This window comes from Malus sylvestris, chromosome 13 (assembly GCF_916048215.2).
Source record: "Malus sylvestris chromosome 13, drMalSylv7.2, whole genome shotgun sequence".
In the NCBI taxonomy this organism is placed as follows: Eukaryota; Viridiplantae; Streptophyta; class Magnoliopsida; order Rosales; family Rosaceae; genus Malus; species Malus sylvestris.
The window spans coordinates 11,905,105-11,925,873 of NC_062272.1; the positions used below are offsets into that span (position 1 = coordinate 11,905,105).

At 38.2% G+C, this 20,769-nt stretch overlaps 3 protein-coding genes across 4 annotated transcripts; 2 read left to right on the top strand and 1 right to left on the bottom strand.

Moving 5' to 3' along the window:
- Window positions 1–8,006: 8,006 nt before the first annotated feature.
- Window positions 8,007–9,878, top strand: LOC126595582 (exonuclease DPD1, chloroplastic/mitochondrial-like). 2 transcript variants are annotated; one of them, XM_050261865.1, is made up of 4 exons: window positions 8,007–8,112; window positions 8,564–8,974; window positions 9,118–9,323; window positions 9,503–9,878. In XM_050261865.1, exons 2-4 carry the CDS (start codon window positions 8,577–8,579, stop codon window positions 9,718–9,720), a joined length of 822 nt encoding a protein of 273 aa, XP_050117822.1. In that variant the 5' UTR covers window positions 8,007–8,112; window positions 8,564–8,576; the 3' UTR covers window positions 9,721–9,878. The 2 variants fall into 2 exon arrangements, with proteins under 2 accessions (XP_050117822.1, XP_050117823.1); XM_050261866.1 differs by lacking the exon at window positions 8,007–8,112 and adding an exon at window positions 8,230–8,368.
- A 2,916-nt stretch (window positions 9,879–12,794) lies between these two features.
- Window positions 12,795–15,488, top strand: LOC126595585 (protein DEHYDRATION-INDUCED 19 homolog 4-like). The gene is made up of 5 exons (XM_050261868.1): window positions 12,795–13,081; window positions 13,189–13,328; window positions 14,121–14,198; window positions 14,667–14,920; window positions 15,185–15,488. Exons 1-5 carry the CDS (start codon window positions 13,012–13,014, stop codon window positions 15,288–15,290), a joined length of 648 nt encoding a protein of 215 aa, XP_050117825.1. The 5' UTR covers window positions 12,795–13,011; the 3' UTR covers window positions 15,291–15,488.
- A 1,474-nt stretch (window positions 15,489–16,962) lies between these two features.
- Window positions 16,963–20,312, bottom strand: LOC126595580 (uncharacterized). The gene is made up of 7 exons (XM_050261859.1): window positions 19,949–20,312; window positions 19,477–19,688; window positions 18,238–18,523; window positions 18,054–18,139; window positions 17,879–17,970; window positions 17,521–17,770; window positions 16,963–17,424 (listed from the first exon to the last, which is right to left on the bottom strand). Exons 1-7 carry the CDS (start codon window positions 20,177–20,179, stop codon window positions 17,292–17,294), a joined length of 1,290 nt encoding a protein of 429 aa, XP_050117816.1. The 5' UTR covers window positions 20,180–20,312; the 3' UTR covers window positions 16,963–17,291.
- Window positions 20,313–20,769: the final 457 nt, after the last annotated feature.

Below are 20,769 nucleotides of genomic sequence, written 5' to 3' on the forward strand. Positions count from 1 at the left end.
CGGATGCGTTTGTGGAAGAACTGGGCCAACGCGGGAAGGGCATTGGGGCTGGGCCCCCACTACACGACCCTCATCGGTGCTTTTAAAAAGAATAGTGGGCCCCCAGCGGTAACGTACGTGCGCCTCTCTTACACGTCCCTATCGCTGCTCATCACTGGGGACGCAAAATTGAGGAAGCTCGAGGACAATATTTGTTCTTTATGTGAGGGGAAAATTTTTCAGTCTATGTGAGCATATATTTCTCTCTGATTGTGATATATTAATTAGTTAAATAATTAGTGAGTAATTTTTTTTGTAAACACTTAATTAATTAATGGGTAGTTTTGCTTGGAACGTAGTAGACGAAAGATGGGTGTAGCGACATGCATCATGCATATGTCTTTTGAATGTAGTTTACTTCTGGGAATACCAAGTGGTAGACTTTGATTTAGGGGAAATTAAGTTCTCATATCTAATTTTGCTACTCTATTGATTAAAATTTTATTTATTTTTAATTTTTTATCAAGGTTATTGGGTATTAATAATATCATTAATTATTTCAATAATAAATATTTTTACCTAAAAATATTCATTTAGTGTTAAAAATGTTACAATTAGTATATTTATATTTATGTTTAAATTTTTTATCATATATTTTTATTTTTAGTTTGTACCCATTTTTAATTTGCAAACCTTTTTTAATTTGTATCAATTTTCTTTTTAGTTTTAATTTGTACTCATATATTAATTTCTTTTTGTGCCCATATTTTTTAAAGTTTTATTTGTATTTGTACTCATGTGTTTATCATCACGTGATATTGTATAATTAATCAATGATAAAAAAATTACATATGATATATTTATGTTTTATGGCTAAACTTTGTATCATATATTTATATTTTTAGTTTGTACCCACCTTTAATTTGCAATCTTTTTTTTAAAATTTGTAGTATTTTATTTTTAGTTTGAATTTGTACCCATGTATTAATTTATTTTTGCACCCATATTTTTTAAAAATTTCATTAGTACTCATATTTTTTTAATCTTTTATTTGTACCGTAATTTATTTATAATGTACCCATTTTTCTTTATTAATGTACCACTTTATTATATGTGAAATGTACCAATTATTTTAACACCATGCATACATTCTTTTGCCATTTATTATTTCTTATTGTTACATAGTTTTTATCCATTTATTCAATTCAAATGTTTGAATTTTTTTATTGTAGCCATTTCTAATAGTATTATAATGAGGGATTTTAAATTTATAGGATTATAAATCTCATAAAATATCAAACAATTAATGTCAAAACTATAAAAATATAAATATAAATAGTAATATAATGAGGTGTACAAAGTCAAGGAACTTTGATCAAACTCTGAATACAATTAAGGTTTTAATCAAAGAATGTTAGAGACTAAAGACCGCATCCAAAGTATACCCTTTGATTTATCTCTCAAATTTACATAATCGGTTTCAATTCCATCACCTGTCTCTAAATACAAAAAGAATGAATTTATGAAGTACTCAAATAGGGTTTAGAACCACCCATATTGCCACTCTACAGAACCATACATAGATTTTCACCTCATACATCTCCTCGTTCAATTCTTTTGAGGTCAATGAAACCTTTTCCTCTTTCGAGAATCTCTTTCTCCAATGTCTCTCCCGTGTGGCGAAGTGGGGGCATAAAAAAGGAAAGAGAGGGATGAGGTTCTCTCGCTTTTGGCATAACGGCCCTCTGCGGAAGGCCTACACAGCGGGCTTACTGGATTCAAAGGATTAGTGCAGCGTTCATGGCAATATAACAACATTCCATTGGAAACCATAAAGAATGATTTATTCAAGGGGAAAATGAGAGAGATTTTGTTCCACCATAGAGAATTATCTTCTTTCTGCATTTAAAGAATTTACATGATATATCAGAACAATCATTTTTAGGATTTAACGATTCCTAATAGAATAAACTGCAACTGGGGGACTTATACTGATGCTTTTGGTTTTGAGCTGACAAGGTAAACAACTGGCTCCAAATTGGTTCTTAAACCACCTATGCCTCTATTGCCTCTGCTTCTTTAGTAGGCAATCAAAATATTTTATATCCGTATTTTTACCCAATCATGGGTAATTATATTTTGATTGTCTCTGCTTCTTTAGTAAGCAATCAAAATATAATTATCCATGATTGGGTAAATTACATAAAACTACCTCAACTATTAGTTCAGTCACAGTTTCATACCCCATCTTTAAAAAAATTCAATGTCATACCTCATCTACGAATTTTTTACAAGTTCACACCTTCCATCAGTTTTCTGTCAATTTTTCTGTTAAATAGTGACGTGACTTAAAAGATTAATAAAAAATTAAAAAATTAATTACATATTAAAAACTTAAAAAAAATTCATTTTTAATTTTTTTGCATGGGGACCCACCTCGTACCATTTCTTCCCCCTCCCTTTCCTCCCCTACTTTTCTCTCTCGCCGTGCCTAGAACCCCCTAACCCACCTGGGTTTTTTCATCCGCCATCCCCTTTCCTCCTGTATTATTTATCCCTTTCTCCTTTTCATGCTGCAACAACAGCTTCGTCGGCCCCGACCTTAACCTTGGATCCCTTCACCATCTCATCACCTTCACCCCCTAACCCGACCTCGTCAACCCCGTCTACACCCTCCCTCACCAGATCCCACCCATCTCGTATCCTCTGCGTCGATCACTACCTCCCTCCCTTCCTCCCTCTGTCCACACCACCATCAACCGACTCCCTATTTGATTCTGACTCCTCCTTCACCAAATCGGGTCAACCGACCCTCTCTCTGCTATATTACCACTTCTGCCCTCTTCCCCTGCCCCTCTAAACCCTTAAATCTCTCTGCTCCAGTATGACGCGGAGGATGCCATGGCGATGATTGCACAGGTGGTCGGGTACGAGAAAAGTAAGGAAGAGTTTCAGAGGGTTTCCGAGGTAAGGGTTTTGGTGAATTGGTTGGATGTGGCGAAGAGTGGATGCGAAAGAGGGCGTTGAGGGAGGTGAGGGAGAAGTGGGTACGCTGAGGGATGTGCCGGAGAATGGCAGCAGGAAGTGGGATCTGGGTTTGGGATGGTATGGCAGCGAGGAGTGGGATATGGGTTTGGGATGGTATCTGGTTGACTTTGGGTTTGGGGAAGATGAGATAGGGAGGAAAGAGGGGGGATAAAGGGGGGTTATGGGTACGGCAAGATAGAGAAGTGGGGGAGGAAAGGGAGGGGGAAGAAAGGGTACTGGGGGTGGGTCCCCGTGCCAAAAAAAAATTAAAAATGATTTTTTTTTTAGTTTTTTAATATTTAATTAATTTTTTAAGCCACGTCACTCTTTAATGGAAAAATTGACAGAAAACTGACGGAATGTATGAAATTGTAAAAAATTTGTAGTTGAGGTATGACATTGAAATTTTTTAAAGATGGGGTATGAAACTGTGACTGACCCAATAATTGAGGTAGTTTTATGTAATTTATCCTAAATGATTTTTGTTTATTTGTGTTGTAATTATAAAAAAAATATCTTGGTTAGTTTTTACTTGTAATTCTTACCCTGAAAAGTTAGGGGCATTCCACATCCTTGAACTAATAACCATCTTTCGGCTAACCTAGCCTCCTTTGTCTCTCGGAATCAACAAGAAGTAGTACATGAATATTCACCTGTTGTCGAAGAAGAAGGCGCTCCAGTGGGATCCACACGGATAGAAACAATTAAGGTCCAGTAAAAGAGTGAGAAATAAACTTTGATTTTAAGATAGATCGATCCGACATGGTATCCATATTGTACAACTAGACATTGGTGATTAGAAAATACCTAAGGTTGTGATCTGAGTGTCCACTGTACAGGAAAATGTATAGCCAAATTTTAGTTTTCAATTAGGGTAGCGATCGTAAAGGATCAAAGGGTCACAAGTGGGTTTGTTGTCCCGTCAATTTAATCTAATTTTGGTAACACTAGGAGTTTCAATAATTATACAAAAAAAAGAAAGATAGATGATGAGCACGTGGCAGCTGCTAGTCTCTGCTTCCTCCACTTTCCAAATTCTGGTGCAATCTCCACATGCACATGCAGGTATCCCAAAAAAATGTGTTATGAATTCAGAATTATTAGTGAAGCAAATCATGCGAAAACTACCTGTCATCGAAGCATATAAATCGACCTCTCACGGGCTCGCATCATGCACACCTTTGCCAGGGTCGCAAGCAAAGGTAAGAGTGTAACTGTATAAGTAGCCAAGTAAGTCCATGATCGATCGAACCCCAAGTTGACTGTTTATAAATAGGGTTTGGTTCGCTGGAGGATATACAGCCACACTGTGCCATGGATGAAATCCGATTATAATTACAAAGTGAAAAACCTTCCCACTCCACTTGTATCTAGTTTTACCGTCACCTCACAAACGTTCTTTTTCCAGAATATCTGAGACTTAGAGTGACATGAGTGACAACAACATCTACTTAAAATATTATTATTTTTTTTTGGAAACTTACTTGAATATTGTTGGACAATATAAATTTGAAATAACAATTAATCGTGGAGTACTTTACATGGCTTGAGGAACTCTAGAAGTTATAGGATCTTATCGTTAGGTACATAAGTGTATGGTCAAAGATTCATGGATATTACCGTCAAGAGCTTAGAGTCGATTGGGGCAACTGTCAAATTACATAGATATTGTCTAAACTTAATAAACTACGTACACGTACAACTTGATAGGTGTTGATTTTTATCACAAATCCTCCATGTAAGTAGAAGTAATATTATAGCTCAGGCGGCTGCTTCCGTCTACTCTCCTTATGTCATTCGTTTACATCTTGATCTCGAAATGGATTCCTTTATAGCTTCCATCAATAATAAACTTGGCCTCTGATTGTGATTGTTTCTCTTGCCATTGCCTCGGAAAATATATATACGCTTTATATTTTTTTTGTTCCTCCTTCTCTCTTCCCTCTTGCCGTTCTCCCCGTCTTCAACTAGCCTTCGAACGAAAAACCCAACTTTCACATGTTTTCTGGTGGCGGCCGCCCGCAACCACAACTATTCAGTTCAGGACACTCCTAACAACATCATTCAAGCTTTGCATGCTCGAACCTACCCATTGATTGAAGAGTTCCATAAGCATAGCTTGCGGCGTTTTTTCCGACGAGAATCTAATTTTATTCTGGCCAATTTCAGGCCTTTCCGACCTTTTTGTGGGTCCGGCGAAGCTAATTACTCTACACCCTTGAATTAGCTAAGGTTGTGAGTCTCTGTTTTCTAGCAAATACCCCTTTTTCGCAATTCTTTTCTTCATTTTTGCATACCCATTTCTCAATTGAACTTTTTTGTTTGTTTTTGATGATTTTTTTTTTATCAATGTTGATTTTGAATTTCCGTTTGAAGTTCAATTTTTTTTTCTGGGTAATGTTTCCAATTATTTTTGTAATCTTTATATTTTTCGATGGATTTTTTATGACTAAATTTTTTATCTTTTCGTTTTGCAGTGGGCACTGAAGTTGGGTGGATGAAATCTTTTTCCTCCTCAGATCACCACCACCCCCTGTTAGGTTTTTCTTTTTTATTTCTTTTCTTTCTTCTCCGTTCTCTCTCTTCACTCTCGCTCTTCTCTCCGTGACTCTGCTAGCGACGACAGCGAGTTGTTGCTGTCCGAACGCCTGTGAATCGGACCTCATTGTTACCGCCAGTCGTGTCCCGTTCATCTCAGGAACAAGAAACAGCTATTGCATGCCTCAAATCATTACTGTTTCGACGAGGGTTAACTTAACCCCATTTGTATTTCGATCTCTCTCTTTCTGCATTTTTGATAGGTTACAGTTTTTCAGGTTCTATTGAAAGCACATTGATTTTGTGTTAATTTGAGTCTTTGCGTTATGAATTCTGATATTTTGCGTTCAATTTGGGTTTTTGGAATTTCGAATTTGTACCCTTTGCTCTAATTAATTTTGATTTTGGCTGTTATTGTTGGGTTTGATTAAATTTCAAACCTTTCGTTTTTGTTCTCAAAGTTTTTCAATTCTATCTATTAAATGTTTTCGTTCTCAAAATTTTTGAGTTCTATCTATTAAATATCAATTAAAAGACCCGCATGTATTTACAGAAATCCTGTACAATTATTATGTATTTCATTCTAATTTTTGTTTGATTTTTAACAGTGTTATTTCAAATATGCTATCAGCCAGGACAACATGATGGGACTAACGTATTTTCCGCTTCATTGATGCAGAGAGAAAACAGTGGAATGACGTTGATGTTCAACATCTTCGTTTGGAAAACAAGATTTTTCCCAATTTGATGTGGAATTAATGGGAGTTGGAGAAAACCAGTGATGATCAAACTCTCTGAATTCTTCTCTTTGTTTCTAATTCTTATGAAGGACTTTGATATTCTGCATTTGGAACTTAGAATCAAGGTTCTAACTGGTTACCATATTTCAGCAGCCACTTTGCTCCAGATCTTTCCAGTTGAAATTCCTTTCCTTCACCCTTTGCATGTTGAATTTCACATCATCATCATCTCCTCCCTGGAGTTTGGTTCATACTAAATTTAGATGGTTTCACTTCATGAAGGCTAACTGTTTATTTTAGGCCTGGAATATGATTTCTTGGAGAATGTACATTATTGATGATAGTTTTTCGAACAATACTACCCCAAAAATTCTCCTCATGTTACCCTCAATGTAGGCATCGTATAACCATCATCCAAACTTCTCAACCATTTAAGGGGCTCATTCCAACCAATGTCATTTGGTTGTAGAACAGCTTTGCAACTTTTTTTTTATCTCTTATATTCTGATTAGCATTTTACTCTGTCTCTCTAATTTTCTATGCATATGAATTGTTTATTAAATATTTTTTTATTAATCACTACAGAGCATTTCTTTCTGATATTAGGTAATAAAACTACACAAGTTCTACCGTGAACATTACCATCCCAGCAACTCACAATTTTGGCTATGTAATACATTGTACAAACAAGTATCTTTTGTTCCTTATTGAATATAAAGATGTAAATAGACTTTATTCTATCCAGTACGTTGAACACAGTTTTAAGACCTGCGACATCGCACGGGGGGCTCAGTCGCTTGTGTATAGCTATTTTAGCCATGCCCTAATCCCAATCATCCTTAAACTTTGTATCGTCAATAATTTCTTGCAAGTTGCAAATTAATCCCTATATAATTCACAATTTTCCTACTGATCTCCCTCTTCCCTAACATTTAAAATTTAACAATTTAATTTTTTTAAAAAGAATTTTCTCACTTGTTAGTTGCTAATTAAAAGGGATTTAAAAGAGTAGTGTTTGGTCACATGTGAACTGGTTCATTCAATATTTAGTGAAAATATTTTTTATATTATGTTCATATTTGGTCAATAATTCATAATATTAGTTAAGTAACGATTAATTGACACATGGTACTGAATAATTACTGTTGTCCCTACTTAACCAAGGTTTTAATTAGCAATTAATATTACAGTCTAATAATATTATTTTCTCTGAAAAAGTTAATTGTTACCAAAATCATCAATTTGTTTAACACTTGAATTACCTAAATAGTTTTTTTTTACTCGAAAAAGGGACTAGCTAGTGACTTTGCCTCAACAATTCACTATTCCGGGGGCCGGAAAGATTTAAAGAGACATTTCAACCTTTCCTAGCCAGCGTCATGCGGTATACCTACTCTTACTTATCAGTCAACATGAACAAGAAAAGTTGGGGGAGGCGCGGGAATGAGGTTTGCTATACAATGGCCCAACAAACGGAAAATGACAAGGGGCCTAAATTGTTGAAAGGCCGACATGCAAAACATATCATATTCAAAATCAAATGCTACAGAACCAAAGGGCCCAAAACTTGAGCGAGCATGAGAAAACGGTGAAGCGCCAAAATCTGGAACTCAAATACTTACAACGGCAAATCGCGCACATCTCGGGGACTGGTCGTTTAGAGTAGAGGAGGGCAACGTGGGTTCCGCAGTTGCTGCTCATTCCACACACTCCTTACAAAAACCGTCTTAAAAAACCACCTCTCCCACCCCCCACTTCCCCTTCCTATATTATCAAATTGAAAATCTGCAAATGTAATGTAGTTTCTTTCCCGTTTCGAACCCATCAGGTAAATGTAAAAATACTTCAAGTTGATGTTTCTTCTGCAAGGCGATTTTCTATTCTAAACTACTCTAATTCGGGGGACGGGGGAATTAAACACGGGTGCAAAGGGGTGGGATCACTAGCAAACTGACCTAACCACATATGCTTGAAGTTTAATTTTGAGAATGAAAATTGTGGCGTTGTTGGTAGCTACAAAAGACGATCAGCATTAAATTTGCCTGATTTAAGTAACTCAAAATGCCACTGGTATTTCGGTCATTGTAAGAAAGTTGAATTATTCAACCTCTGTATTTATCATTTGTGTGACCATTTTTTTTATTCTTTTCTGAATTTAAATGGAATTTTTCAGATTGTGCACTGTGCTAGAATTTTTCTTATGGAAATTGCCAAGTCCCTTTGAAATGGCTACAATCTTATGTTTTTTAAATTTTAATTTATATTATTATTTTTTCCAGTTGCTGAGGAGAAATGAGGGCGTGCGCCATGTTCTGTTCTAACTTGCAAGTACCTAAGTTTGGAGTTCAATCACCATCTCTTCGATTGGCATCTTTACGAAGAACACTAACAACAACAACCGCTTTAAGCAAATCACCTTCGAAATCCTTCAGAAGCATACAATACTCCGATGCTCAAGCAACGATTTTGAATTTCGGTATTTTGAAGGATCTTGTGAAAATATTTGTTCTAGACCTTGAAACCACCGGACTTTGCAGAAGGATAGGACATGTAACTGAAATTGCACTCCGCGATCTTCAAGGAGGCAAGAACAGTTGCTTTCAAACCCTGGTGAACCCTCAACAAAATGTTCCAAATTCTAGCATCCACGGTATACCAACCAACATGGTGACACATTCAGATGTCCCGAGGTTTGTTTTTCTTTATACAAAAAGTGTCGATGCTATTAGTAGGTCCACCACTCATTATACGTTAGGTTACTTACGTGAGTTTTACATTCTTCGTCAGGAAGAGTTGGCATTAGGCAATAACTTAATTAGAATTTGTCGTGTAGGATGGTGGAGTTGATTCCGATTCTTCTCGAATACATCAGAAGCAGGCAAGGACCTGGAGTGCAAGTTTTATTTGCAGCTCACAATGCACGGCGTTTTGACGTGCCCTTCTTAATCAAGGAATTCAGCTCCTGCTCGTTTGAAATTCCTCCTGACTGGCTGTTTCTGGACACCCTCGCACTGGCGCATGAGTTGAGGAAATTATACGGTAAGAGCTATATACAATACAATTTCTTTCACATAATGTGTAGACATGTTGGCTAGAGCAATGCACCATCCTTCCGCACCTACGTTCGACCACCCCCCCTCCCTTAGTTTAGATTAGATAAATTAAAATACCGCTCAAACGCGGAAACAAACAGTGGGTTCTAATAATGTCATTGACAGGGTCAAAGGTTCCTCCAAAGATCTCTCTTGAGGGACTTAGTGAGTTCTACAAGATCACTAGAGAAGGTCCAAAACACAGGGCCATGGCAGATGTGAACTTGCTGACATCTATACTTCCAAACATGACTTCTGACCTCAACCTCGGCGTTGCGGACCTTTTGCAGAGGAGTTTCAAGGCTTCTGTCTGCAGTATTACCATGAAGAAGAAGAAAAAATGAAGAACTCAATCTGCAAGCATATGTTAATATACCCTAGTTTTTTTTTTCCTGTTTTGTTTTGTTTTGTTTTCCTTGTACAATTGTCAACCACCTTTTCCCCTGAAATATTATAGATGCACATGTGGTATGAAATGAATCACTAGTGCAGTTGATGTTTATAGTACAGGAATCACTCGTTAGAGTAGACAATTACAAACCCACAAGAAACACTTGCCGAAATATATATCAAAATATATGTTCAAGGAACTGTAAAAAGACAATTACTCCCAATTTATATCTTAATTTTCGAAAAACAACAAAAGGAGTCGTTTCACAATTGAATTCAAGTTGGATTAAACTAATGTAAGTCAATCCACAAAGAATTGTTTGTGAAGCAAAACAAATCTTATTTATGACATATTTAGGTATTTGAAGTCAAAGAAGTCATGAATCGATACAATAAACAATAAGAATAAGAAAGTATGTGTAATAGATACACAACCACTCTTAGATATCCATACCCAAGATTTTTAGGAATGCAATACCAAAATGATGTGAGAACCATTTACCTTCATGCATTAGTTGTTTTTTGTTTTGAGATGAAAAAGTATTTTGCATTAGTTGTTACTAAACACATAATATGATATGAAAGAAAATGATATCTACTCATTGTAATTCATTATTTGTAAGCACTGTTCTAAAAATTTCCGTTTAGTACCGTCTAAGCTCCGATTAGGCGTTAAGCGTTGACCACTGCCCCTATTAATCCTCAGACGTTTGAAAGTTAAGAAAGGGCACTTAGACTTGCTTAGGCACCCACTAGACTCGCCTACGTCATACTCTCACTTAGACAAAAAATAAATAATTTTCATTTTGCATTTTATTTTATCAATAAATTGTAAAAGACTTGTTGAATACTTAGATGACCACTCATTATATGCTTGTTCTCCATGTTTTCAATATGTTCTAATACTTTATAATATGCCATTCTATTTTACTATTTATTTATTCCAATACAGTTATGTCTTTTTTTTAAGCCTAAGCCCTCTACCCGTCGCCTGACTAGACAAAAATTAAAAAAAAAAATCATTTGATTCGTCCATCCTCCAAAAAAAAAATAAACAAAGTTCAATTGTTGAGCGAAAAATGGGAAATTCGTGAAAATTTACAATCCTCACCACGCAATAGTTCACCTACACGCCTTCATCGATGTTGTTTTTTGGCCGGAAGACTAGCGCCGAAGCGTCTTTTTAAAATCTTGTTTGTAAGTAAACATGCTTTTAAGGTTAGTATCTCATCCAAGATACCTATGGCTAGACCCCTACACGCCTAAGGCCTCTCGACACTTAAGCGCTAGACCCCTGTTTGTTGCCGTGCTAGTGTCTAACGCCTTTTAGAATTTTATTTATAAATAAACATGCCTTTAAGGTTAGTATATATCATCCAAGTTACAATTTAACAGCACCAACAACGGCTGAGATTTATATATATTGTGATTGCTCGTAACCTATCCTGTTGGAGCCACCAAACCGCCCCCTCAAGTTTTAGGTCCAAACCGCCCCCGCAAGTTTTAGGTCCAAATTTATGAGACGTGCCAAAATTCCAAAACGTGGGCAAGAAGGCGGCGAGACAACACGAAAAGTGAAAACCGCGTCAACTCACAAACAGTACCAAGTGGCTCACAAACTATAGGAGACCCAAAAAAAAAAAAAAAAAAAGGAAAAAAAAGAAGAAAAAGATAAACTACAAAACCACGGACTCGGCACGTGTGAATAGCAATTCACACACGTCCTCCGTCCAATGAAATCTATGCAGACCAATTAATTAATCCGGACTCTTGAAATTTGATCAAACGGTTAAAATTACTATAACTTTTAAAATGGTTCCCTGTTTGAAATTGTTGGATCAAATTTTAAGGACCCGAATTAATTGATTGTTGGGCTTTGGTGGGAGAAATCTGGAGGGGATCTCTTCCCTGCATGGCTCAGCTCAGGAAGAATATTTTTATTGTGAGCGGAACACGGGTGATACATTATGTGTTTTTATATAAATGGTGGAATTTTTTATTTTTCAAATTATTAACATTTTAACATACATATCCCATAATTTTTATAAGGCCTAATCGGATAAATGGTCCCCGTGGTCAACAGGTATTCGGATGATAGCCCCTGTGGTAAAAAAATTCGGATTTAAACCCCTGTGGTCTAAGTCTGTTAGGATTTATGCCATTCGGTTAAATAATGCTGACGTGGTTGCCACATATATGCCACGTGGCAAAAATAATAATTTTTAAAATACCTGAATTAAAAAAAAAAAAAAAAAAAAAAAAAAAAACGCAGAAACCCAGAAAATCCCCCCCGCCCTCCGCCCTCCGCCCTCCGCCCGTTCCCCCACCCCGCCGGACTTCTTCTCCTTCTTCTTCTTCTTCTTCCCGCCGGAGACCAGCTCCCCCCCCCCCGACGGAGCCCTCTCCCCGCGCGACCCTCCTCCCTCTCCTTCTTCCTTCTTCTTCTTCTTCCCGCCGGTCTCCCTGCGCGACTTCTTCTTCTTCTTCTTCTTGTTCTTCTTCTTCTTCTTCTTCTTCTTCTTCCCGCCGGAGACTAGCTCCCCCCTCGCCGGAGCCGTCTCCTCGCGCCCTCCTCCCTCTCCCTCTTCCTTCTTCTTCTTGCAGATCCGGTTTGTTTTTTTTTTTTTTTTTTTTTTTTTTTAATTCAGGTTTTTTTTAAAAAAAAATTAAAAATTATTATTTTGCCACGTGGCAGCCATTTGGCAGCCACGTGGCAGCCACATCAGCATTATTTAACAGAAATGTTTAAATCCTAATAGATTTAGACCACAGGGGTTTAAATCCTAACAGACTTAGACCACAGGGGTTTAAATCCGAATTTTTTTACCACAGGGGCTATCATCCGAATACCTTATGACCACGGGGACCATTTATCCAATTAGGCCTTTTTATAATGACACGGAATGTTACCATCCGGTGTTCTGGTTGCAAAAATCTCTCCAGCTCAGGTGAAAGTGGCACTCCCCGAAATTCACCGGAACGCGCGAGGGTATTTCCGGCACCCGAGTACTATAAAAGGCGGTTAAACCCTCTCCGGAAGTTCGGTAGCGAGTCTCTGCTGTGTTCTCTCTCTCACACGCAATTTCTTGGTCGCTTCCTCACACACTCACACCACACACCCACTCTTTATCTATCGTCTCCATTTTTCTTTCTAGGGTTTCAAATTTCACAAATACGGACCCTCAAATTCCGATTGGAGCTCCGAATTCTTAGTCGCCGTGATTTGATTTTGTACTGCATAGAAAATGGACTCTGATAATTTGTGGAGCAGTCTCTTCTCGACCTCCTCGTCGAGGCGGTACCAATCGCGATCCGGTGAGTTTTCCCGAACTGCCCCTGGCGGTGTTCATTGTTTGTTGTTAATTTTCTTGATTTTTTGTGGGTGGTTTTTGGTGCTGATGATTGCGGTTTGTGTCGTGCAGATCTGTTTTCGCACGAAGAGACTGACGGAGACGATGAGTTAAAGGCCGAGTTTTTGTGCCCCTTCTGCGCCGAGGATTTTGATGTCGTTGGGCTTTGCTGCCACATCGATGAGGAGCATCCGGTGGAGGCTAAGAACGGGGTATTTTGTTCAGTTTCACATTTTTTAGTTTAATTTTGTAAGTTTTACAGTTCAATTAATTTGTTTCTAGCTTAACTAGAAAAGTGGTTGTTCGAAATGTGTGAAGATACGAACTTTCGAGATTTCATTAGTTTTTTTCCCTTGTAAATTTTAATGATTGCGTTTTGTTGGTAGTCTAGTTTTCGTTTCGGCTTAGAAAGCAACAATTTTTGTTGTTTAGTTTCACTTGTCTTGTAATTTAGGAAGAAGCTGTATGAGTCTGTATAGAGTGAGTTAACGTTTGGGGAGGAAATGTTTCACTGTCAAGGCATACAAAATGATGCTAGCAGTTTACTTGGTTTTCTCTTGGGGTTTGGCTGTGCTTGTGAAAGGGTTTTTTTTGGTCGAGTAGGACTTCCATTTGAGTAGGGTTGAGTTGCAAATTAGTGGGTTACGTTCAGGGGTGATTCATGTAGTATATGATGGTGTAGAGAGGGGATGGTTTTCATTTAGACAGTTGATCATCTTAGTACGACATTTTTTCTTCAAGCTTTAGTAGACCGACAATATTGGTATTCTTCCTTGCTAGTTTTGTGTGGGGTGTTGAAGACTGCTCTCGGGCCCCTGTTCATTGAGTGTCTTTATGATGGGTTTGAGCCAACCTCGTAGTTACTTTCTTTGTTGATATACAGATAGGTAACTTTCAGGTCTACATGGTGTTTTAATTAATAGGGAAGGAATGTTTCTCTTGGGATGTTCCCTTTTTCTTGGATTTCTGTGAAACCAAATGTTCATTTCCTTTCCTTTTTCCAGGTCTGTCCTGTTTGTGCGAAAAGGGTGGGAGCAAACCTTGTGAGCCATATTACCACGCAACACGGGAGTTTGTTAAAGATATCCTTTCATCTGGATTTCTGTGTTTGTTTTGGTTATGATTTACATGCATGCTCATTGTGCCATTAAAGTTGGTTCGCTAATGTAAGGATGATTTTTATCGTTTAGGTAGTTGGTTAAAGCCATCTAAATAGCGGTGTGACAGGAATCATGTGTCTAGATAAAACCTTTATCTTCACTGGTATTTCAATTTCAGCAAAATTATGTTCAGATATCTAATTCACTCTTGCATATCTTAATGTGTCTGGCCAGCAAGCAGACTAGTTATTATAATGTGATTGATTATAACCATGACCTTGTTCCCTTTGTTGACACTTCCTGTATTTCCACCAGTCACTTTACTCTGCTACCATGGTATTTTTCTTGCATAAAAACTTTGATAACTTTCCCTTCCATGTTTATTTTTGGTTTGGCATGTATATTTTTCAGTCCAGAGTGAGTGTCATGTGGTCCTTGACTATACATTACGTTCAGCGCAAGAGGAAATTTCGCAGGGGATCGAGTTCAACATTTTCTATGTTAAGGAAAGAGCTGCGAGAAGGAAGTTTACAATCCCTTCTAGGAGGGTCTTCATTCCTTTCCTCAAACACTGAAGCTGATCCTTTGTTGTCTTCTTTTATATTTAACCCTCCCACTGCTGATGAGGATGTGAGTACAAAGCCGCATCCTTTAGTTGAACCATCTTTTGTAAAGGAGAGCACAAAGGAAGAGGTCTCAGAAAGGTACGAGCGTCATCACCACTTTACAACTTTTAGCTTTTTCTTTCCGTTTTATGTTTTTGGTGGCTGAGTAATAAATGAGAGTCCTCATATCTTGAATTTTTTTAGGTATGTAGAACAATAGATGTGTAGGGATAGCATCTAGGGATTGTCTTGAGGTCTGGATTTACAACAGATATATCATGTGTGCTGATTATGTGTTTCCGTTGTGTGCTGTGAATTTATTATGATTTCTTCAAGGTCTAACACTTGTCTATAATGCAACAGAAGCGTTCAACAGCCACCCTTATCTCGCAAGGACCAAGAGGAGCAGGCACGGAGGTGTGAGTTTGTTCAAGGATTGCTCATGTCGACTATTCTTGATGATTTATGAGATAGAAGAGTGTAGTGGGAGTTGTGGAAGTGATAAGTTATTAGGAGCAGAGCGCAGAGCGTAAGTAATACGAGAGGGAAGAAAGTGGTGCTATTTATGTAACAATCGGTAAGAGTTAGATGATAAGAACAACAGCTATGTATTCGTAATGTACTCAGACCTTGATGTGTATAATGAAAATATGGAATAATTTATCCACTTTCTGCGTTTGCCTTCTTTCTTGTACATTTTCTTGATAGCTACAAACTCGAAAGGAATGGTGACACTTTAGGTTAGATATGGCATAGGGGCACTTGAGGCTCTCGTTAGTGGACTGCGATTGGATTTGAGTGGAGGTCTTAATGTCACCGGTGATGGTTTGCAACTTTTTTGTTTTCCATAAATAGTTTTGCATGGATTTTCTGCGTTGGGTGTGCGGGGAGGGGGATGTGAGGATTTGAGCCTCTTCTACTAGATTGGCTTCAATTATTATGTTCTCTGCTTGCACTCCTTTGATTTTTTGTCAATTGATTTCATTTGATTTAGTTCACTATTAAGAGTAGAACAAGAGAGATGAGTGCACGTGGACATGGAGCAAAGGAGGAAATGTAGAATTACCACTTGCTGGAAATTATAATCGGACGTAAAAACCAAACGACATTTTAGTGAATTCTAAAACCACGTTATTCTAACAAATTCCTAAAACTTCTTAAAACTACGGCGGCAAGCCACATATGTTGTAGTTAATTTCCTCCATTGGTTTATACAAGGATTTAACTTAAGTGGTAGTTTGTGGTACCAAATAGTAGTATTATTCAAGCTTGCTTTTAGGGTGGGTTGCCAGCTTCATGTTTTAGAAGCCTTAAGGCTCGGCGTTCTGCCCTAAGAGTAATGCAAAATCAATCAACTTTTTCAACTATATTTGTAAATCATGTGATGTGTCACAAATATGAAATAAGCACGTTAATCAATATTTAAGTAATAATCTAATCATCAACAACCACGTCACATGGTCTACAAAATATAATTTTCCTAGCTTTACCCTTAGCGTAACCATAACCCTACTAAACTTTTAGTCTATGACTAGCATAAATGTCCATCTTTCAAAACTTCAACAGGGAAATAGAAAATGCTGCACGATGGCAGAGGCCTCGTGCCATGGAAGTCCCACTTCACAGTGAGTTGTTCTTTCCGCCGTATTCGCATGAACTAATGAACACTAATATTATACTTGAAATGGAAAGAACGAGCTGACTTTCCAAATCGGGCTTGGCCTAGATTTGACAATATACCCAGCTCTCAATTTCCTTTCCCAATTTATTGGCTTGTCTCTCTTTTATGGAATGGAAGGAAACATGCAGATCAGACTTGGAGAGTTTGAACTTTGAATGCTGGTCTTATAACAAGTCCCCTGGATAACACTCCCATGTGCACCCATCGAGATCCTAGACCCGTCCAGACGTAGGGCAGGCACGGGAGAAACTTACCAATAACTAGGATGTCACCGTGACAATATTCCAAGAAAATCACGCATGACAATGCATGATTAGCTTAGAATACTACTACAACATCCCAATTGCATGGAAGTCCTTCACAGCAGGCACATACGATGTGCCATCAGGATAGAGCATGAATGCAAGGACACAACCAAATTGTTCATCATAACTCACTGCTACTCTGCTATAAGATCACATTATACATTAACAAAACATGTTCGCGTTGAACTTTACTGCTAATTCATACACGGTGTGATTAAACATACTAAACAAAAGTCACCTCTACATACAGAGATAAGTTAAACATATTTTCATCATCATCTAAATAGTAATTGAAAAATTGTCAACATCTACTTACTTGTTCCTGAATCCTCAGAGATCATCACCCTAAACCGCCAAATTGTGGAAAGCAAATAGACTAAGAGTCGTCATCATAATGCCTGATGCAATACATGATGCCCGTTCTGAAGCACACTTCCCATATTAAAAGGCCTTTATTAACGATAATTTCATCACTATTCTTCTTTCAGCCTATCAAAGCCCTCACAAAGCCAAAATCTCTCTTAATCCTCCTTTGATGATAATATAAGATATCAAGGGCCAAGTCTGTAATATAACAACAGGAGTGCGAACTGACATCCAACCGATAACATAAAAAACTGGCCAGTGAAAAGGGTTTTTGTCATCAGTAGGTTATATCCCTTTTACATTGGGATGATAACTGCAAGCTGATTAGAGATAATTCTCCTTCTCACCTCTTTGGAATGCTGTGCGACACAAAGAAATTGAAATCAGGATGATGAACTTGCAATTGCCTGAGCCAGTTGTCAGCTGCTTGCAATAGAGAATCAGCCTTTTGACATTCATAAACTCCATTAGAATTCCAAAAGGGAACTTTGAACTTGTACGAAGCAAGCCCAAAGATTGGCAATGATAGTTTGAAATTGGCACTTTGATTGTCTCTAGCTCGTGGACCACCAAACTGAAGCCTATCAGTGCTTGCACCTGTTCCGAGCAACATGATATATTATAATGTGATTTGCAAAACAAGCAAGTGCATGAATGCACACAAATCTATAATACATATGTAAAGAGAGATAGAGAGAGATGTACCCTTTGTGGGAGTTGATACGAAATGAAAGGTCAAGAAGCAGGCATCTAGGCTCTGCAAAGTTGGACCTGTAGGTATCCTATATATCGGATACCTTTAACAAAAATATACACAGTTACTATTTTAGATTTCTGATTACATATGTACCAATGCTGTGCTTAGTAAAATAAAGCATACCATGCTACAGAAATCCAACTAGAAGGTGATAAATCACAGCTCCTGTAAGTCCTCAGCTCTGGAAATTGAGATGCAAGAAATGAGATCTGTTGGAAGGTAGCGATGAGTGCATGTCACCATCAAACTCATGAAAGAAAAAGGAAAACTCAACGCATGAAGTGTTGTGAGACGATGAGTGACTTACCTTATCAGCCAAAGGTTCACGACCAAATGGTTGATCATGCTCCATATATTGAAAGATAAGTTGACCAGGAGGGTTGCAAGCCTCACCACTTTCATCACTTGAGGAACCATTTAAGGGTTCAGTTCTCGGTACGGTTTTATTCCAACCATGGCCATTTACATCTGTAGCATTCTGCCAACCTAAAGTACCATAAGGAACATTGTTGAATCCTCTTTCTGTTCCATAATCACTGCTGCCATCACTACTTGTCTCCCTGGATGACTCAGCATCACTCTCATCACCAGGCCTCCAGTAATAACATGCACACGAGTGGAAAATTATGTTATACAAACAGTTACTAGCCAACAGATTGATTTCATCTGAGTGAACATTGAGTTTGTGTACCTCTGTGCACAAACTCACAGCTGATAGCTATTAGCATATTTCTCTAAAGCATCAAAATATAAAGTTCAAACTAGCTATTAGCATGCATGGAGCCTTGCACACAATTTCTCTCATAGATGACAAAGGTAGGTAATTGTTTGGAACCAGGACTCGCATGTTTCACTAAAGAAAGGAAAATGCAGTTCAAACTAGTTACTATCATGTAACTCCGTGCAAAATTTTGCTAATTCAAGTTGAGATTCAGCCACATATCATCAGACATCTCACCCCAACACCAAGTAACACCATATCTAAATACACTACCATGCATTATGTCAAAGATCTTGTCACCCATTGCCTACAAGATGTCTACTGACGACTCAACCAACAGCACTCCACTACTATATTTCGTCCTTCACAACCTATCTTCACAATATATCTTTCCACTGTATACTACCACAGCCATTTTTTTCAACACAGCTTGATAAGAAGACATTTCCTATCCTCATATAATGTAAGCCGTAACTACAAGCAGATAAAAATTGTAACCCAATCAACCAAGTTGTATCTGAAATCTCCTTGATCACTCCAAATGAGAAATCAAGTGAAAGGACCAGTAAATGAGGACATAGAACTTACAAGATATAGTAACACACAGCGCGTGAGATTACTTAAGTGTAGGTCTGTCTTATTATCAGGTAAACTAAATCTCGGAGTGCACACTGACAGGAATCCAAAACTGATCACAGCAGAATCCATCTGCTTCACTTCACTAAATTCAATTTTTTTTTTCCGACAGTTTCCCCGCGTAATGAAATTCATGTCAAAACCCATAAGTTAAAAATGAGCAGCAACATCAAAACATAAATTACTCACCTTATTCTCGTTGAGGACTTTGATGGGTCTACATAGAGCTGAATAGCGGACAAGTAAGGAACATAGTACTGGATAACAGAGTCACTCCCATTCAACAAAAGAGGGACACCTGCACCGTACGCGCTCCACTCCTTGAAAGATTCCCATAAATCTCCAAGCACAAAGTATGGATGTAATTCTGCCTCGCGACTCCTCCATCCCCTCACACTTGTCTATCCATCACCAAATGGAAACACATGAGAACCACTTCTACAACAATTACAGAAACAATGCACCGAAACCCAAAGCAAGAAATTAAAAGTTGAAAACTTTATTTCAAGTTTGATAGGAGCTTAATTTAGAGGGTTTTTACTGATAAAGATAGCAAATTTTAAAATTCTCAGCAATGCCATATACCCAAAATTTCAATCTCTTCAATTTTCATGAAACACCAAATAAAGTTTCAAAAACTTCAAAATTGATTTTGTAATACCTTGGAAAAATACTGAGCCGCAACCACAGGTGTGGTGTACTCCAAAAACCGATCCAAATTCGTAGCATCACCCGAACCGGAACTGTAAGAAGTCTCACAGTCATCTGAATCCACCGACTGCCTCTGATGCTTCTCCTCCTCTAGCTTTTTTCTCTGCTGCTGCTGCCGTATAGCTGGCGGGTTGTAGAAGCGATTATCTCCCCGAATCCGAGCAATCGAAACGCCTGACATTGGGGAAAACCGGATTCAGTAGAAGGGATGTATTGGGTGAAACTGTTTCGAGAGCAGACGGTCAGCCGAAGGGATTTTGTTCTAGGGAAAACGAAGAGTCCAGAACAGCTTGTGGTCTTGTGGGGCTCTTTCCAGAAGAACTCTGTGCATACGATGGCAGTGAAATTACCACATTGTCCTTTCCTGTTTGAAATTGACGTACTTGTCCCGGTCCAAGTGTAAACCGGAATGGAAATGTTTAGGTTTTCCTGATTTGTGCGAATCTATCCTCGGATGCGTTTGTAAGGGCAAGTGGGTGGGCCTGACCAGTCCAATTTATGTGGGCCTTAAACCGGCCCATTAAAAGACTTGATCGCCCCTTGATTTTATAAATAACACAGAGCGAGCAATTCCACCGGAGTGGACTTTGCCCAGGACCCAGGACAAAAACAGGGCCAGCACCCTGTCAATCAAGTCCATCCCTTCATATTGACTGGTACCCAGCCCGAGCTGGGCTCTTGACCAGCCCAAAAGAGACTGAGACAGAAGCCGGGGAGTTGGCCTGGCGCGCCTATTTTGTTTGATTGATCTTGCCGCTTAGAACTGGTAGG